Below are 21222 nucleotides of genomic sequence, written 5' to 3' on the forward strand. Positions count from 1 at the left end.
AGAGAAAACCAGCTGTTCTTGTCTGGCCTGCGTTCAAACGCTTCTCTTTAATAACCGCTTTCCATGCACCATAATCATAAAATTTATGATAAACTTTTAAAATTCTGGCACAGAGCTATTCATAAAAAAACTGGGATTCTTTAACAACAAAAGCGTGTAAAATCTATAGTAGGGTAAGACTGAAAATAGCTTTTTCCTGAACGCCGACCACACTATTAGCCCGCTGCAGCTAACCAGTATCCAAAGCAAATATGAGCAAGGGAAATTTGCCTAATATGCTCAGAGCCATGCTCAGTCAACATGGCAAACATATGCTACAGCAGGAATGAGTCTCAAGTATGAGCCTGTACACGTGCTGAGATCTACTACTAAATCGAATAAAAATAACAAAGCAGGTAAATGAACAACGATGCACTTTTTAACGTAGCTAACATAGATATTCTACATCGCTGTAAGTGGACTGAAGGAGTCGGGACTGCTTGTTAGGACAAACTTATTCCATGTACAGTCATAATTTGAGATGCTCATCCAACACTTTTGAGAGACAGAGTCTATTGTCTCTATATCACACACAGCCACTCTCGATTCAACCACAACAATTCAAGCCCGCCTCGCTGAACTGACATCTGAAAGTGGATAACAAACCATTCAATTTCACAGCTAAGTAAACAACAGTGTAAACAGAAAACGCACAAATGCTTAACGGTTGCTTGCACTTTCGCTTAAGCTAAAGTCTTGACAGATTGAGGATGGAAAATTAAACATTAAAGTTTCTCTTGGAAGCAACATACAAAGCAGCAACACACACAAATCAAGCCAAAACTCTCAGGACTTTTAAAGTCAACATGGAATGGTTTCACAACTCATTATACTTCAGTAATGTTTACCTGGCCCTCAATATCCTAACGTACACAGAACTATTCAACAAATTCAGAAAATGAATGGCCAAAACATAAAATATCCCTACGAAGAGTACTGTGATGGATCCATAATGTTTTGTTGGTAATAATACCATTGATTTACACTGAATACACTGTAAAAAAAAAAAAAAAAAAAAAGTTGAGCCAACTTAAAATTTTAAGGCAACCAGCTTCAGCAGATTTTTGAGTTTGCTCAACTTACTTTTGTGGAAGATTCTCAAATTTTTGTTGTATAAGCTTAAAACGACAAGTTGAGAAAACTCAAAAATCTGCTGAAGCTGGTTGCCTTAAAATTTTAAGTTGGCTCAAATTTTATTTATTTTTTTACAGTGTACTGACTCTATTGACACCAATGAATACTTTGATTTATACAATGTAGCTTAAGTCTGCCTTATTTATGTAACACGGTATTTACATGGTATTTCAAGGTACTTCGGAGAATACCATAGTAATACCATAGCACAGGTCTGGGCATTACCAAAAAATTACTTACTGAGGAAATCAATTACCATTCTGAATGATTCACTAACCAAGTGGTTCTGATTCCAAATGCTAGTTTGATTACGTTTTTGTGAATCGTTTTGACCGATTCATAGGAGTCATTCAATTGCGAATCGAACTTCATGACTGCTGCATTTGGGAAACACTGGTGTGACGTTATGTAGCCTATAACAAAAAAAAAAACATATGGATGCGTGCAGTATTTTCTCACTAGATTCAAATGATTGTAGCACTGAATACACAGCATTTGCAAAATAAACAGTAAAAATATTACACCTTCTGTTTCTATTAATGGGATTTACTTAAAACCTCAATTAAGCATTGCTATTAGTGTACTATTAAAAGTTAAGTAAGATTTATGATTGCTCTATCTGAAAAAGGCTGTGGATAACAGGTCTGAGTGGAAGCGGATGAGTTGGAGACCTTTCAGTCCGACTCTTCATAGCTGCTTTTATTCATGATTAATAGGACGCTTCCTCTCAGCCCCATCTCTCAATGTTTTCATAGCTATTTTACAGCACACAATAAAGATGAAATGTGAGGGATATTAGGACTTGGCACCTCCATTTCTCTCTCGCTCTCTGTCTCTGGCTCTCTCAACATGCCAAGACTGCAGTTCCTCCTTTCAAATCAAATGGCGCGCAAGAAAACAAAGAGATGCAAAGAGTTTATGACATCATTAAAGAAACACACACTTGCAGCTTTCCAGAAGCATTCCTCGCTTACACCTAACCGAGACCATAAAAACATGCTCTACACAAATAACACTTGTCATATTTGTTAAAAACATACACCTGTCTCCCTTCCCCTGACACTTGTGAACTCCTACTATCCTTTTGATCAGGAGTGAACTTCATACCATATGTACAGACAGAGAGATAGATCTGTTCTAAAATCTGTTATGATACAGAAAGACATTCCTATATACACACCCAGCAGACATAACACCGTGCAACCGTGTGCCTAAAATCAACACTGGTGTTCCTGACGGTGATCTCCCTCTCTTCATTTAATCTCTGTCTGCCGCTCTGAATCCGGCTTTCACTTCCCATATCATACAGTCTGCTGGACCTGAACGCACACACATATACAGAGTCACCGCAGCACCCCTCCTCATGGCTGAACAGCAACAGACAGGCTGTTTTAAAGGGTTTGTTCGCATACAAATGAAAATTCTGTCATGTACTCACCCTCATCTTCCTTCTAATGGAATACAAAAAAATACAGAGAGAGAAAAAGGGAAGAGTGACATTTCTCCAGCCTGGTCAAACGTGTTATGTTGGACTGTTTAGCAGGTTTTAAAATAGTGTTGGGTATTAGCCTGAGTTTTCTATGGACTCAGGCTAATAGCAAATAGCAAATAAGGCTGGATTAAGTGTTTTTCTAGGTCCAAAAAAACCCCATCAAAGTGCCATTAAAGTATTCCATGCAAGTCATATTCCTAATCACAGATAGATAGATAGATAGATAGATAGATAGATAGATATAGATAGATAGATAGATAGATAGATAGATAGATAGATAGATAGATAGATAGATAGATAGATAGATAGATAGATAGATAGATAGGTAGATAGGTAGATAGGTAGGTAGGTAGGTACTGTAGGTAGGTAGGTAGGTATGGAAGATATATAGGTATGGAAGATAGATAGATAGATAGATAGATAGATAGATAGATAGATAGATAGATAGATAGATAGATAGATAGATAGATAGATAGATAGATAGATAGATAGATAGATAGATAGATAGATAGATAAATAGATAAATAGATAGATAGACAGACAGACAGACAGACAGACAGACAAGACAGACAGACAGACAGACAGACAGACAGACAGACAGACAGACAGACATGGTATGGTATGGTATGGTATAGATAGATAGACAGACAGACAGACAGACAGACAGACAGACAGACAGACAGACAGACAGACAGACAGACAGACAGACAGACAGACAGATAGATAGATAGATAGATAGATAGATAGATAGATAGATAGATAGATAGATAGATAGATAGATAGATAGATAGATAGATAGATAGATAGATAGATAGATAGATAGATAGATAGGTAGATAGATGGGTAGGTAGATAGATAAATAGATAAATAGATAAATAGATAGATAGACAGACAGACAGACAGACAAGACAGACAGACAGACAGACATGGTATGGTATGGTATGGTATGGTATGGTATGGTATGGTATGGTAGATAGATAGATAGCTAGACAGACAGACAGACAGACAGACAGACAGACAGACAGACAGACATGGTATGGTATGGTATAGATAGATAGACAGACAGACAGACAGACAGACAGACAGACAGACAGACAGACAGACAGACAGACAGACAGACAGACAGACAGACAGACAGACAGACAGACAGACAGATAGATAGATAGATAGATAGATAGATAGATAGATAGATAGATAGATAGATAGATAGATAGATAGATAGATAGATAGATAGATAGATAGATAGATAGATAGATAGATAGATAGATAGATAGATAGATAGGTAGATAGATGGGTAGGTAGATAGATAAATAGATAAATAGATAAATAGATAGATAGACAGACAGACAGACAGACAGACAGACAGACAGACAGACAGACAGACAGACAGACAGACAGACAGACAGATAGATAGATAGATAGATAGATAGATAGATAGATAGATAGATAGATAGATAGATAGATAGATAGATAGATAGATAGATTAAATTGGCCTTATTATTTCCTTTTAAAACTGACGCGTTCAAGGGCAGTGTGGCAGTGTTTTGCTACATAACTCCATTGGTGTTTCATGGAAAAAGAACAATCGTATAGGTTTCAAGTAATAAAGACGTGTAAACAATGCCATGATTTTCTTTTTTTTTTGGTGAACTATCCCTTTAAGTGTTTAAAAAAGTACTGCAGTAGTGTGCTCTTAAATGCCATCTCTCATCTCTTACTTTGTGCTTTCTGATCCCACTCCAGCTACTATCGTCAGTCCGAGGAGTGACATAACAGCTGAGGCAACTGTGAGAAACTCTAAACTCCATGCAACAGATTTAGAAAACACTGCTACTCAGCCAGGAAAAGGGGATTTTTTTTTAATGAAATTGACAAACTTTATAAACAGTATAAAGCTGGAATATTGTGTTACACGTGCGCATGAACCAAAAGCTCCAGCATATTGTAATCTATCTGTGATTGGACTTCGGTCGGATTACCAGTTTGTATATTACAGAAACAGGCCTGTGACAGTAATGTTTTATTTCTTGTATTGTGGGTTAGCTCGTGCATCTAGAATAAATGTGAAGCTGAGGAGAGAAAGAGGCTATCGGTCATCCGCGCTGTCGCTCTGCTGCGTTTTTTCGGGACCGAGGGATTTGGGGCGACTTTGCAAATGTAAACTCTTCAAGCCCTGCTGAGTCCACATAATGACAGGCACAAAAAATAAACCTACGCTCATGGACCACAGTCAAACACTGCACTGTGACGTTCTGAGAAACAGAAAGCTTCTCTCCGACAACACGAAACTATAAATGAAAATACCATGAAAATATAAATACAGTTCCTGGTCAAAGACAAAGAGACTTTCAGATGAATAAAACATCTGTTTTGTTGAGGATGTGAATGTTTTAGACAGTGAAGACACCGTGACACTCTGACACTGAAGAATGTGTCAATAAAATTCTTACAACACATCGCCAAAAATCACACAATGTCTCTTACAATTTTGCAACAATGTCCCTCTTGGTTATTTTCACTTAAAATACATTCTCTTATTTAAAGGAACAGTCCCTCGAATCTTTCTGTTGATTGTTTACTGACTCGAATAAATGTTCCAAAAGTAAAAGTTTATTTTTCCTTATCACTTTTGGTTCCCATTTTTTATCTTAGTGTGTTTTTCTACTATAAACAAGCTTCTGTGGAATGGAAAGGTTCCGTGGAAGTTCTTGGAACCATAGATGCAAATAAAGAACCTTTATTGGTAGCACTTTATTTTACGGTGTCCTTGTTACACGTTACATGTACTTTCTATTATAATAATAATAAATTATGCATAATTACATGCAAGTAACCCTAAGCAAAACCCTAATCCTAACTCTAACCATATAGCGAGTACATGTAGTTAATACTGTAACAAGGACACATTAAAATAAAGTGTAACCCCTTTATTTTTAATGTCATTTTTGTGGAACTCCATTGCATTCTTTGAGAATCTTGGAGCAACATGCACTTTTTGCAAATGCTAAACATCTGCAAATTTGAATTCATCAAGCCAAATTCTACAGAACATCACTATTGTTTTGCTGTCCTTCCATCCCTACAGTATTTTCCTGACCTGCAGAAGTTGTGTGGTCCAAGACCTCCTTCTCCATTGGGGTATTTGATGGTGTTGTATGGATGCTGGAAAGTCTCATTCCAGAAAAGGCACGGTCTTCCTCCTTCCAGGCTTGTCTGGTTCTGTCGACCTCTGTAGTCCTCTCCATTTGCTGTATAACACTCTGAGAGACACGAGAGAAAATATCCTTTTAATCCAAATGTTCAGATGTAAATGCGACACGTTTTATCCAGAAAACTGTGAGTAGCTAGACAAAAATACTCCGAAAACTTTGATAGAGATCAATTTATTATGATTTTATACATTTAGAAAATACAGTATGTTGGTGGACATTGCGGTTATGGTAATCTTTTGAGTTTCACACTCAAATTGTCATAGTCAGATGTTATTGCATCTGTTAGCATGCAAGTCTGCTGTCCCAGGATGAGTCAAAACGCTGCGGGTGAATAATTATAACGGAAGAAATAAATCAATTATGATTCAGGTTAGTGATTCCAAAATTACCTGGTGTGACCTGTCTGCAAACTAATTCCATAAGCGTGCCACACTCAAGTGCAAAGATGATATTGTCACTAAACCCCAGGCGAAAAGCTGAACTACAAAAAGGAACAAAAATTCTGGAAGGCAACCATATGGATCCTTTTCTCAACCAAAAACAACAGAGACCCAGGACTTACGCACAGTCAAAATAAACAAGAGGGTAACTATTCCATCAAAGGGTATCTGCTGGTATTTCTAAGCTCCAGACTTCAAAGCATCTCATTTGGACTGAGTTCTGCTTTGAATGATGGAAGCTGGTATGCGGCGAGAGCGTGGATTTAAACCCTGGCTTTCATATGTGAGGTACCTCAAAATCTGATAACATCTCCATTCTGATCTGCTCTCCAAGATCTCCAAAAGCCAACAAAATGAAAATGTGCATCTCATATGAATATTAATAATAATAATAATAAGTAACCTAGATTTTCCATTTCCATTGCTATGCGGCCAGGATGTTCTGGGTGGTTGCTTACTGGGTCGAGTCAAAATTAGGAGCCCAAATTCTGGTCCCCAGACATTCTACACTTGAAAAATCAAGGGGGGTTCAAAGAAAAACATTTTTCTTAGTATAGAGAACATTTTAAAAATTTAAAGAACCTTTTGAACAATGGAAGGGTTCCATGGATGTTAAAGGTTATTTATAAAATGACAATAAAGAACCTTTGTTTTTAAGGGTTTATGGACATTTTCAGTCATTTTATATACACATATGAATATTCTTAACAAATGAGTGAAATATTGCCGATATTTGCAGCGTTTTGGAGCACAGGGAAGATGTTGAGATAATTAGCCTCTGTTTTCCAAGCGGAGTTGTCTAGATGTACCACTGATGTGGGTCAAGCCCTTCCTTCAGGGGAAGAGTATAGGGCATCATGTAACAAATCAGAAAAACCACACAGCTTCCCTAAACAAATTTCCTGAACACCATTAATCAAATGCAATTAACGTACCTCAGGCAGGACCGCCTCAAATGAGCGCTCACTGATAATCATTTTGATTTGTGTGAGGCTTGCTCGCCTCAAAAAGGGCAAATGCTTTCCGGTGGCTGGCTCTGAAAGAGGCACATTGGAGCAAACGGACGTAGGGTGCAGCAACATATGTGGTAGGACATTTGCGCTGTTGCTCACACAACCGAAACAGTTGTATCCAATCAGAAAATACAGCCCTAAAAGCCGCAGAACACTTGGACAGTGTCCAGGCAGCACTGTGGAAGTCATGCTCGCTGGAATCAAGAAGAAAGAAAACCAGGCCTCGTTAAAACGTGAAATCACAGGCTTTGCTTTTTGGGTGTCATGTAGATTTTAATTAAAGTCATGCAGGTGGCAAGACTCAGAAACACCCCCCGCTGGGACATGAATACTGTTGGGTTTCTGGAATTACGATGACCATGATGTTTTTTTTTGTTTTTTGTTTTTTTAAACTACACAATCTGTATGGTCTCAATATTAATATGTGGTTTGCTCAACTTGTTTGAACTGATACGTGCACAACTTATTATTTTGGGACATATTTATTAATTTATTTGACCAAAACAAACAAACAAAAAAAGTTAAAAAAAATAAATATTATTATAATATAATATCACAATATTATATTATATTGTGATAATTTAAAATAAGTGTTTAATTCTTTTAGTGTCACTTTTGATCAGTTTTATGTTTCCATGTTGAATAAAAGTATTAATTTACATATATATATATATATATATATATATATATATATATATATATATATATGAATACTTTTATTCAACAAGGAAACATCACAGTATAGTCTTTTTTCTAAAAATTCAACAAAAATAATTTTTATATTTTAAATGAACATATATTAAATTAAAGTTAAAAGTCACCTATTAAAGTTACTCTTAATTAATTTGACTATTTTCTCTTTTTATTTGTTACTTAATGGATGCAAACCAAAAATAAATATGGCTGTTAATAAGTCATTTTTGATGAAAATTAAAGCAATAAAAACGTTTATACATTAAATAAGCATGCAGTAATACCTATTTCTGGCAAATTCAGTAAATATTTAAATATTCAATTAGATTAAATATATATGGAAATTGTATTTATTTATTTGTTTGTATGTTGGTTGGTTGGGAAAATGGAAAAGTGCTGTCAGGATATTCTTTAAGAAAGTCTTACAGGTGGAATAAATTATGGGACAGTATGACAGTGAGTAAATGATGACTATTCCTTTACGACAACTTTATGGCAACGTTCATCCAGACATACTTGCAGTGACAGACTTAGGCAGCAGATTGACATTCATAAAGGATGGCAATAAATAATGCGTGACTGGATGGTGTTGTCATTCCATCAGGGGTTGGCCAACGTGAAGCTCAGGGAGTTTACAGCGCACTGGAGAGTCACACATCTCCCAGAGCAATCATGATTTCCTCTCTGTAATCTTGGACGGAGTTACTGCCAGCCAAACCATGCATTACTAATGGGATGGACGTCCTTCATACCCGCTCTCCGCACAACATAGGACTCATTATTCCTATTTATGCTCACCTGAAGAGCAACTTTGCTGCCTCTGTGATGAGAAATAACCCTCTGCTGCTGCATATCGCAGTTGCATCAAGCCACAAGTCGGCAGACATCTTGCTGCTGTGGCTAACCTCGGCAGAAAAGGTTTCCAGACGGGATGGCTGAAATAAGAAGGGCCCGAGGAAGGGTAGCAATTAGCAGCAGCTTAACTTGATGTGGTCGGGAGGCATCGTTAAGCTGCGGCAGTGCAGGGAAGCAGTGAGTAGACTGGGAAGAACCAGATAAGAAGGTCCATCATCGAGATGAATAGGTAGTCAAAACCCAGTGTGGGTTGCTGAGCGACGTTCAAAGAACACCTTTTTTGGGGGGTGGGGGGGGAACGTGATCATTTGCACTTGTAGGTTCCTGAGGATGAGCTTTCCCCCCTCATCTAGCCGTAATAACATTACCTCCAATCGTTCCCCACTCCGTCATCAAGTTTCCCCCTGTATCGCCATGTGATGCCTTTGTTGTGGTTGGATCACAGGCCTTGATGGGAAACAGAGTCTCGGCCGCATGAAAGAGCAAATGGAAAAAGAAAACTATAAAATGCAAGTACATCAACAGAAAAAGAAGCTCAGAACACGAGGAAGGGAGGAACCGCCCCACAGAGCCAGAAACAAGAGGGTCTTAAAAAAAAAAAAAATGGACAGAAGTGGATTATGTGCACAGAGATAGTTGCCCTGTTATTATATGTGAAAGTTGCTAATTGCTTCCTCATTGAGTTTGCAGATGTGCTCATCTTTGTAAGGAACAGAGAAAGACTATGTAGCATTGTGATCAGTACACAAGGCAGAAATAAATTAGACTAAATTTGTTGTGTCTGTGACAGCTGAAGGCAACAGGATTCACCCGGGACACAATTCTCAATTAAATGCAGCAGAAGTGCTGGAGGAGAATAAAAACTGTCAATTCTTTGTCATTAAAGCTCAGTTGAAAACTGTCATTTACACACCCTCGTGTCATTTCAAACTTTCTTTAATTTGTGGAACAAGTGTAGCTGAATACCTTAAATCAGTGGCTCTAAATTAGAAAGCTGGGATCCACCAGGGGGCCTCAGCAAACTTCTAAGGAAGCTTCCAGATGACTTAAAATAATAAACATGCATTCAAATAATAAAAGAACTTTTTCTGTGTTTGAAAAACCTGGATATATGAAGAAGCTTAATTTTATAAGTATGATTTCTAGACCTATTGGAATACTTATAAATTATAACAAACAACTGGAAAGGTGATGGGCCTTGGCCTAAATGCTCTTTTCTATGCAATAAAACTGAATGCTGCCAGACACTTTCTCAAAACGGTTCTAAAAATGGCAAAATAACAGCACAGAAGTAACATAAAAGTGGTGTGTATGACTTTTTGGCTGTATTCCAAGTCTTCAGAAGCTATCGGTAGTTTCGTGTGAGGACAAACACTTTAATTGATTCTATATTCACCACAAGAATATCATGACACATGACACATGACACATGACACATGAGAACCAATGGTGATTGACATCACTGCCGTTGCATCATTGACTTTTTTTTAAGGCAGCTTTGTTAAAACTTTTTTGACAATTGAATTAAAAATGAAATAACAAAAAATATTAGAAATATTAGATGAAAAATTGATTATGGCAACTAACTGAATGAAAAATGTGTTACTAAAATGTGAAACAAAAATAAAGTACTAATTATAAGAAATATAAAAAATAAAAACAAAAGCACATAACAACATTACTGAAATTTCAAAATGAAAACTGAAAATATAAAAATAATACTAAATTAAGGAATACATAGTATATGAATAACACTACTTTAAGGAAAAGAGCAGTCTAATCAATTTAAGAGATTTTGGATGACATGAGGGTGAGTAAATGATTTAGGGGTGAACTAACTTCAGCTTTATAGCTGTTTAGTTAGATGTCAAAATCTTTCTGTGGTTATTTGCATGTTAAAGTCTTGCAGGTATAGGCTCTGTGTCCCTCTGTGAGGTAATTAAACAGGACACCGTGCTTCCTTTGGGTCTCGTTCTGTGTCACACTGAATGGAGTGAAGACACAATAGCAGAGGCTAAAACAATTTCTCACTCCAACTAGCTTTAGCCAGCCCTGGGCTCGGCTGAGAACGTGGCAGGCCTATGAGACAAGCAGAGAAAATGATTATGTATAAAAGTGACAGTGCCAAACCATCTGCTCATCCGCCACATCATATGAAACACTCACCGAGTCTGTCTGCCTCAGGGGATGTGCTTTCAAAACGAACCGACAACAACTGGACAAACTTCAACGACAAATAACCACTTTAGGTCTGGACACAGACGCCTCTTGACTATATTATCAAAAGCAGATCCTATTAAGAGAACATGATTTGAAGAGATGTATGTGTCATGATGCATCGCGGCTGACATGGCCCCACCAAGGTGGCCTAATAGAGTACTTCTCAACTCGTGGGTTGTGACCTAAAAATGAGTCACAGAACTGTTCTGACAGGACTGGAAAAAGCAATGCTTAATGCAAATGATAAACTCCAAGTAGCCATGTAATAATGCATAGCTTTGATAAAATAAGTTGGCTTATTTACATCTACAGTGTTCTGGCACAAATGGTCACTTGGTAGAAGCTATACAGCTAAAGCAGACAGATGCCAACAAGGGCATTTTGCATGCATGGCAAGAAATAAACTACACAAGGTTAAAAAAATAAAAATAGATGAATAAAAAATACTATCCAGGCTAGTCTTCAAACGAAACATTGCAATACGTGGCCAACATTTGGCATTTTTCTGACAAGTTCTCAGTTTGCCGATAGGTGTTATTTTGACATCACTGAGAACCTATTTGATCAAATTCAATTCAACTTTGGTGAATCCATCTGGTGAGACTTTCTTATCATACATGCATAACCTGCATTAAAAACACCACAGTCTGTCCATCTTTAAAAATGACAGAATCAAGAAGTTCCTATCAAAACAGTATAAATCTGTTCATTTATCAAGTTCAAACTGTTTGTTCAAGTTGATTGATTTTAAAACGATTTATTTCTAATAATTTTAGTAAAATAAACAAATTTAAGTGCACAAAGAGACATGCATGTGTTGTTTTAAATTAAAAACAAACTATTTTTTAATTAAAAAGCGCAGTATATAGGTCTATATCAGCTTTATATCAGCTAACTGCCACCCTGCTCTCTAAGATAAAGCCAAAAAAGAAAAAAGAAAAATACATATAATGTTGTACAGCATAACTACATAGACCTAAATCAAAACCAGTACAGGACAGCTAATAACCTTCCCAAGTAGTTCTCATTCACAAAACCCCAAACTTCAGCAGGTCATACTGTGAAACCAAGCAGGTTCAGAACTGCAGCATCTCAGCGGTGCTCTTCAACATTAACCTGCTTGAACCTTCTCTAACCTCTCCATGACTCTCTTATACACTGCACATTATTCAATCATGTTCCCTTTAATGGGAAAAGTGAGCAATGTGTCCTGCTTTTGAAGAGTATAAATAGAATGAGAAACGCCTTGAGGCAGCCAACAATTTTAAGGCAATTTTGCTTGTTGCAACTTTCCTGGAAGGTGAGAATTCATTTAAAAATCTTCATTAGAGTTTGGAAAGGCATATTATTGGTTTAACGGGATAGTTCACCAAAAAAGTCAGCCTAATGTCATTCCAAACCTCTATGACGTTCTTTCTTCAAAAACAAAAACATATGAAACATTGTCCTAGCCACTCTTTTCCAAAGCGGACGAGTTGTATGGATGTTTATATAAATTGCATGAAAACAGTGACTAACAGAAAAATCAAGTCATGCATGTCTGGAATCATTACGAGAGAGAGTAAATGATTTCTGGATGAACTGTTCCTTGAATGTAAACCACCACAAGAGTTTCTCAGGGAAAACATAAGCCGAATGGATGTATACGAGTTGGCTCTGGCTGATGAATAATAAAGGTCTTGAATGAGCAGTCACAGAGATTTAGCTGGTGTGCTGGCCAACACACACAAGTGCCTGACACTGTGAAATTGTTATTTCATGCGTAGACATCCTCTCTTGCAGCGGGAATCCTCCAACGCTACATCTGGGCCCACAGAGTCCAGCTGGATGAAAACTGTGACAGAATCCACAAGGCTTTGCTGCCATCTTTCATCTTCACATTCCGTACGAGGAACAAAAGCTTCATGGGCTGAGACGTGAAAGTGGGACCACAAGAGGTTAAATAAATAGAAGTGGGAATGGCAGACTAACTTAGCACACGCCACTGACACCACCTCAAACCGACCCTGACAGGAAAGTAAACAGCGGTGCAATATCACAGATGAAAGCAGAGAAAAAGTCCCTCGCAAAAACTGTAACATGGTACAGTGATGGAATCACATAATACCATGGTAATATCATGCATACCACAGACCATTTTCATATATTGTACTATGGTATTTACAACATATATGTACAAAAAAAAACATGGTATTACTGTGGCATCAAGTAAGGCTGGGTGGTATGACTGTTTTGAGGTTTTTGTTTATAACTCTGGTGTTTTAAAATATGAAACCGTATTTATACTGACGTCTGCAATATGTATTTGTTATGAACAATCATATTTTTTTTAATAATTAGTAAATTATTTAGATCACTCAAGTAGCCAAAAAGCTTGCATTACTATATGTTTCTTTATTATATAAAAACTTTTTTTTATATAATAACATTTTATATAATATATATTATATTATATTTTATATAATATAATTTTTTTGATATACTATCATTTTTTTTTTTTTTTTAGCAAAAACGACAATACCGTGACTTATACACTACCATTTAAAAGTTAGTGGACAGTAAGATTTTATTTATGTGTTTATTTAAAAAGAACTTAATTCTTTCATTCAGCAAGGTTGCAAAAAATGTATCAACAGCGACAGTACAGTATATTGCTACAAATGTAGCAAAGATTTCTATTATTATAACTATTTTCAACTTAAATGATGATAATAAATGTTTCCTGAGCACCAAATCAGCATATTATAGTAATTTTGTGACACTGAAGACTGGCGTAACGGCTGCTGAAAATACAGTTTTGCAATCACAGAATAATATCATGGTATTCTTCTGTAAAAGTTGTAATGAGGAAAGAGTAGTTGATTAGTTGAGGTCTAAAAGCTTGAAAATGAGTTTGTTTGAGTCAGATATATCTGAAACGATAAAGCACAAGTCTCGGCAATACACAAAAGAGAAAGAAAGAGAATTAAACGAGGAAGGAATGATCTTATTGCCATCCTTCTCTCCTCAAGTGCCCCAATTTTCCCCACAAATTGAGTTGAGTTGAGCTTGTGAGGTAACAGCCGGTTTAATTTACATTTCCTTTTGTCATGGAGGGGGTCACAAAGCCAAGACTCGTAAAATTAACAGAAAAACAAAGAGATAGCACCCACGCTAGGGTCATGTTCACTTTCCAAAACTGCTCAAGCCAGCCTTTGAAGTGCAACCTTTACTGCCAAATGAGCCTGCATATAAACACACAACGGGAATCTGAGACATGTGTGGGTTGTGTAAGCCTGTACTAATGTACACCGGAGAGCTAAACTATGCCGTCTAACTCGTCAGCTTTATCAAAGCTTGTAGAGTAGATAGTTGTGGTCCAACCATCCTGAACTGACACCGGTGTTGAGATCCCTTGTATCTGCACACATCAACATGAGCAGGACTTTCAAAGCCGTGATAATAAACACGACTCTCTAACGCTAAAGCGAGTGGCGGCATGTGGGTGTATTCTTATTGTATAAAAGCATGCTTGAGTAAAACAACTCCTACGAAAGCTAGCATACAGAAACCTCTTATACAGACAATGTGGCAGTAAAAACATGCATGAATTAGCTTCTTCCCACAGCATTCCTCCCTTTTCAGCATCATCCTCTGTCTCTGCCTCTTGTTCTCCTCATCCATTCACGGAAAGAGTGAAAGAAAGCTGTAGACTGCCGTCATATTGTAGGATTTGTCTGGGAGGACACTAGAGCTCATTGTTCCCACAGGACCTCATAATGCTTGTGTCATTTGCACCCTCTCTCTTACATCAAGACCTCTCAACGGATATCCGCCCACAGATCCTTGATTATTTTAAGCGCTATTGCCCAAGAAACCCCTTCGTCTGGAGTTCAAGGACACAGTTCTGGAACTAGAAGGAAGCTACTAGAATTATTCACTTGGATTCTAGACTTTCTACTGCAGTGAATTTAGATTTCTTACATGGTCATATAATCGTTTATTGATGTAACAGTTGCATCATTACGCAAGTAGGGGTGGCATCATTATGAGTGAATCAATGAATAGTTCATCGAACAAAATTAATGCATTCTAAAAACACGGATTCATTTAAGTATGAAACAAGAGCTTTTAAGTGTGAATCTTTGATTCATTTACTCAATCGTGTCCTCTGTGCTGATAATCACACACCTGCAAATTGTCATTAAAAAATTAGCATTCGAATTACCATTAAAAGGGCAGATTATCAATTAATAAAGATTTATTTGAATGCAGTTCCTTCCACAATATTGTGTTATGACCTCAAAACGCTTTTACCATAATGCATGATTTGTCAGCTTTTCAGCATTCTGACATGCTTAATTAGCTCCTTATGTATGGCTTTTCAGATGTAGTAAACTTGCTCGGAAGCTCGCCCGGTAAAGCACTGCACTGATGAGCTACGAGTTCTGTGAAACACAGGTCATGATAAAAGAGTTCAAAGACTTGTAAAAGCAAGCTAATATGGAATAGCTGCTTCAGCAAATGCGTTTTATCCCAGGTATCCGTCACTATCAGTTAAGTTTAGGGTAAGGTTTAATAAAGGTGGTACGTTATTTTCAAATTTAATTTCCAAACTGATGTGACATGTACAACAAATCTGTTTTGAATAAAACTGAACTCACTGGACATTTCACTTTGTAATCTGCATGAACCAACTTATAATTTTGCAGAAATGTCATCACATGCATGTTTTCCAGTGAGCCTGGGTTGATACTTGAAGTAATTCCTTAAATTTGCATTATGTTTGCATAGCATATTAGCATCATATATTTCAAAAGATTAAAGACAATGGGATTTTTCATGACTTAAGTGTAAAACACAGGCTACATCTCCAACTCTGCCCTTCTGCGCAGCATTACAACACCCACATGGCCCTTAAAACATTTAGAGCATGATTTACAATGGGGTGAAGCATGTGTTTAAGCTGTTAGCAAGAGAGAAAACAACTGAGCCAATCAATAATCAGTGCTGTCAGCTATAGATTCTGCTTAAACTCTGAGACAAAATTAATGTAAAGATTCTCAGCCAATGTTCTCTGGCAAAGCCTGAACAGCCAAAACTGGGTTACTAGATCAAGGTTTTATGTATAATTCAAATCGGGACAGTGTCAAATCAGAATTGGTTAACTTTGAGAAATGAGACATGTTACCACATCTCTCCTCTGATGGGATGCAGTTGAATTATAGAAACGCAAGCTGCCCCGGCTGCCTTTCGGCCAGAACAGAGCAAAGCTATATCAAAGTTTGGATCCACTCGCCTGCAACACCTCAAAGACCTGTGTTGTATTTTATTACACGTGCACACATGAACTCACACCTGTTTCGGATCGCCCTGTTTTTGCTCAGGTTTATTGGTATGGCAAGAATGTTAATTATATGTGGTTTTAGGCAGGCAGACATGTGTCGGGTGCATTGAAGGGCATGTGTGTGCAACGTTAGACCCTCTGATACTGAGAAACAGTGATTACAGGCCACACCACAGCACAGTTTCTGTCTCATGTTACTTTAGGCCAAACAAGCCCAATGCAAAACACAGAAATACTGCAGAACAGCACTGTTCTAAGCGTTTCCATGTCTGTGTTTTTGGTAACTGTCTTCAAAGAACATGTACATATAATCAATGGTTAAATCAATCAAGGGTATATAAACAGACGTATACTTCATTCCTTCCCTAAACTCCGAACTTTTGTCCAAGAGAATTTGAGCTTGAGTCAAGTTTCATGAATTACAGGCAACAGGCCACACCTGTCTATCTTTCTACAGCCCTCACATACATACACCCTTACATCTAACTTTGATATATACTGCTGCACTGAATGATTATCACATTTTACCACTGTATTTACATGCCACTCTATAAGGTACTTCAAAAAATGTAATTAGGTATTGAGAATATACAAAACTCATATACAGACAAACTGAGTTGTTGGTGGGATGTCAGACACTAATCAAAAAGAAAGCGTTCTTGCATTTAAGCTCAATGGAGCACAACATAATGGGAGAAAAGGTCTTTTAAAGCACAATTAAATATATTTGGAATCCAAATTAACGTCTCAGAGAGGGTTTTAGCATGACAGTCCACTGGTTACTAATAAAATGCTAAAACATTCTCTGAAAAGTTGTGCCCTCAAATTCATCCACTTTAAAACATACAAAAAAAAAAAAAAAAAAAAAACTAGCAAAAATTATAAAATAAGTAGGTCTAGTTGATCATCCTGACCCAATTCTAATATTAACATGAAATTTGCACATGCCTCCATTTATAGCAAACATTGAACTCTATCCAGGATTCCATTCTTTAATCTAGCTAATTAGCCATAATTAACGCTAACAAAGCGTTTTTGAACATAAAAGAGATAAGTACATGATGACAGTATCTGAAAATGGGTTTTTTTTTGGGGCACTGTGGTTTTCAATTGATGCAACATGTTCAACGTGTTCCTGAAAATGTTATATAATATGAGAACAAAGGGAGATAAAAAGTGTACATTAGAAGGATGATCCAAATAAAATGCAAATAAAATATGTGCAAATTAATTTCTTCCTTGGTAGCGCTGCCAGCAGTGAACCTAAAGCCAATGTCAAACCTATGGAGTGTTTTACTTGCTCCACTGAAGCTCCAATTAAACATGGAACGAGGAGGTTTGGAGGGGAAATACTTAATTTCATTTTATTCCATTTTAATTTTCTAACATGTCTGAAAATCGCTCCCAGCCATGTGTTTTCATTAAAACTAATTACACTGAATGTTGTGTGGGACTGATTCACTTTGTAAAAAGGAAGAAGAGTGGTTACCACACACGGCAGGTACAGACATTGCCCAAAAAAGCTCAATAATCTCACGCCTTTTCGCCTTTTCCCTCAGGAGAGAGTCAGCGCATGCATGCGTGTTGCACAAACATCCACCATCTGCGACCGATGTTTCATGCAAGCTGTAAAGTAAGAGACTGCCTCTTAAGAGCTGTTCTGAGAGCAATTATGAGGCTACAACTACTTAGCAGATGCTTTCATCCAAAAATTTAAGGATTGAAATAATAAATTATAAACAAAAAGAGATTTTTGCAAGTTCTAAAGAAAATATGAGTAGTGCTTGCCTCTGTAAAACTCATCTCAAGGTTGCCAGGGTGTTGCTATGAGGTTGCTACAGGGTTTTAAGTGACTGAGTGGATTTTAATGGACTGCTGTGTGGTTGCTACAGAGTTACTTACGGGCTTAAGTCAAAAGAGTTCAACCCACAAATTTCTATGATATTCTGGTCTATAAACATCAACAATGGCTCAGGTCCCTCTTTCAGTTTAAATAATAGGGATTTTCATTTGCTAGGTGAAAATTATAAAACACAATTATTTTCATAAAAAAAAATATATATATATATATATTTTTTTATACAGTTGGTAATAGCTAGATCTTAGAATATCTTTTACATATTCTATAATATTAAATCTTATAATATTAGAATTATATTAGAATATTTAAATGCACCTTTTATATTAGTGGTGTAAAGCGATTAATCGTGATTAATCGCATCCAAAATATACGTTTTTGTTCACATAATATGTGTGTGTGTACTGTGTATATTTATTATGCATATATAAATACAAACACATGCATGTGTGTGTTTAAGAAAACATTTAATTTTATATATTAAATATATGTATATATAATATAAATTATATGAATATAAATATATACATGTATATATTTTCAAAATATATACTGTATGTGTATGCTTTTATATATACATAATAAATATACACAGTACACAGAAATATATTATGTAAGCTAAAAGTTTTATTTTGGATGCGATTAATAACGATTAATCATTTGACAGCACTAATATATATATATATATTTTTTTTTTTTTTTTGGGAAATAATAATATTTTACATGGGGAGTTCAAAATATGGAATAATGATATAAATTAAATAAAATTTTAAATTAAATTAAATTGTTAATAATTTACAATCAGATTTAAAATACATGTAAAAAGTATTAACATATAATGGGAAATAAAATAAAAAAAACAATAGGAATATCTCACAAGTGAACATTGGAAAATTGGAAATATTAACATTAAATAATAATTACATTAATTAAAATAAATCATTTGTCATATAGATTTATCTGGCAAAAATGTTTGGGAACCCCATCTATAAAACACTGTATAGCATTATCCTTCTTTACACAACATATCTGATTCAGCCTTTGAAATTCTTGCAGACAAGTCAGTATTGTTCACTTCACTTCACTATTTTTTCCTCTTCTTTCTTTTTTGTTGGATAGATGGTCTGATATTCGTATCATTCTCAGTTACCCCATATCAGGTCGGCTTTCTCGACAATCCCTCGCTTAAGAAACACGTTATGAAATGTGCCTTTCACAATCTGAAATAAAACAAAAGCTGCCACACAAGACAGAAAACCATCAACATCTTGCTTTCTCCCACTGGCCACAGTAAAACCTGCTCCAGTTCAGCTGCTCAAAGATACAAGGGGGAAAAACAAAAGAGCAGAGTAACAGATGGAACAGCGAGAGAGAGAGAGAGAGAGAGAGAGAGGAAGAGAGAGACAGAAGGCGTGAGAAAGAAAGTCCTGGGCATCCCTGATGTCCTTTCTGAGAACGGGATCGCTTTCATGGATCTATTGAGGACTCGGAGATCCAGTTACATGGCACTAAGAGTGACCTGCTCGAATTGGACCTCAGGAAGCATTCTATGAGTCCGCTGTTGAATAGGCCTCATTCATCTCTAATACAGAGAAAAGAGACTACGCCAGCTTTGAGATAAGATAACCAGCCATTGAACCCTGTTGATTTCAAATACTCACAGAAAAACAGTAAAAGAGACCAACAAGAGTTAAAATAAATGGCCAAACTGAAGTATTAAAGTGATAGTTCACCCAAAGCCACTGAGTGTATCTGGAACTGTCACTGTAGAGATGTGGCATAAGGACAACTTTCTTTTGTTTTTGGACTAGTTCTCCTAAAAATGAACAATCTGTCATCAGTTACTCGCAGGTTTTTACTGTTTTTGACAATATAATGAAAGTCAATGCGGTCCAAACAAAAGTGAACCACATTCATTTTCAGTGCACTAAATACAAAACACTGAAACATTTTCAAAATAGTTTCCTTTGTGTTCCACAGAAGAAGGAAAATCATACAGATTTGGGTGAGTAAATGATGACAAAGATTTTACTGTTTTTGTCTATATAATGGATGTCAGTGGGGTCCAAACAAAAGTGAACCACATTCATTTTCATTATATTGACGGGAAAAACTGAAAAAAAAAAATCTAAATATTTTCTTGTGTGTTCCACAGAAGAATTAAAATCATACAGATTTGGGTGAGTAAATGATGACAAAAATTCTTAGGATTTTACTGTATTTGTCTATATAATGAAAGTCAGTGGGGTCCAAACAAAAGTGAACCACATTCATTTTCATTACACTGAGAAAAAAAAAAAAACCGCTGAAACATTTTCAAAATATTTTCTTTTCAGAAGAAAAATCATACAGATTTGGGTGAGTAAATGATGACAAATTCTTAAGATTTTACTGTTTTTGTCTATGTAATGAAAGTCAGTGGGGCCCAAACAAAAGTGGACCTCATTCATTTTCATTATATTGAGGGGAAAAACTGGAAGAAAAAAAAAAAAAATCCCAAATATTTTCTTTTGTGTTCCACAGAAGAATTAAAATCATACAGATTTGGGTAAGTAAATGATGACAATTTTTGAAAATTTTACTGTTTTTGTCTATATAATGAAAGTCAGTGGGGTCCAAACAAAAGTGAACCACATTCATTTTCATTATATTGAGGGGAAAAACTGAAAAAAAAAAAAATCTAAATATTTTCTTGTGTGTTCCACAGAAGAAGGAAAATCATACAGATTTGGGTAAGTAAATGATGACAATTTTGAAATTTTTACTGTTTTTGTCTATGTAATGAAAGTCAGTGGGGCCCAAACAAAAGTGGACCTCATTCATTTTCATTATATTGAGGGGAAAAACTGGAAGAAAAAAAAAATCCCAAATATTTTCTTTTGTGTTCCACAGAAGAATTAAAATCATACAGATTTGGGTAAGTAAATGATGACAATTTTT

General features: G+C 36.2%; 1 protein-coding gene across 2 annotated transcripts in view; it reads right to left on the reverse strand.

Annotated features, from left to right (window-relative positions):
• Window positions 1-21222, reverse strand: part of kremen1 (kringle containing transmembrane protein 1) — a 60848-nt gene that overhangs the window by 25942 nt on the left and 13684 nt on the right. For both annotated transcript variants that reach the window (XM_058776400.1, XM_058776399.1), the window contains exon 2: window positions 5763-5925. In XM_058776400.1, coding sequence (XP_058632383.1) covers window positions 5763-5925 — 163 coding nt within the window. The remainder of the gene's footprint in view (window positions 1-5762; window positions 5926-21222) is intronic.

The sequence above is a fragment of the Onychostoma macrolepis genome, chromosome 05 (assembly GCF_012432095.1).
Source record: "Onychostoma macrolepis isolate SWU-2019 chromosome 05, ASM1243209v1, whole genome shotgun sequence".
Classification (NCBI taxonomy): domain Eukaryota; kingdom Metazoa; phylum Chordata; class Actinopteri; order Cypriniformes; family Cyprinidae; genus Onychostoma; species Onychostoma macrolepis.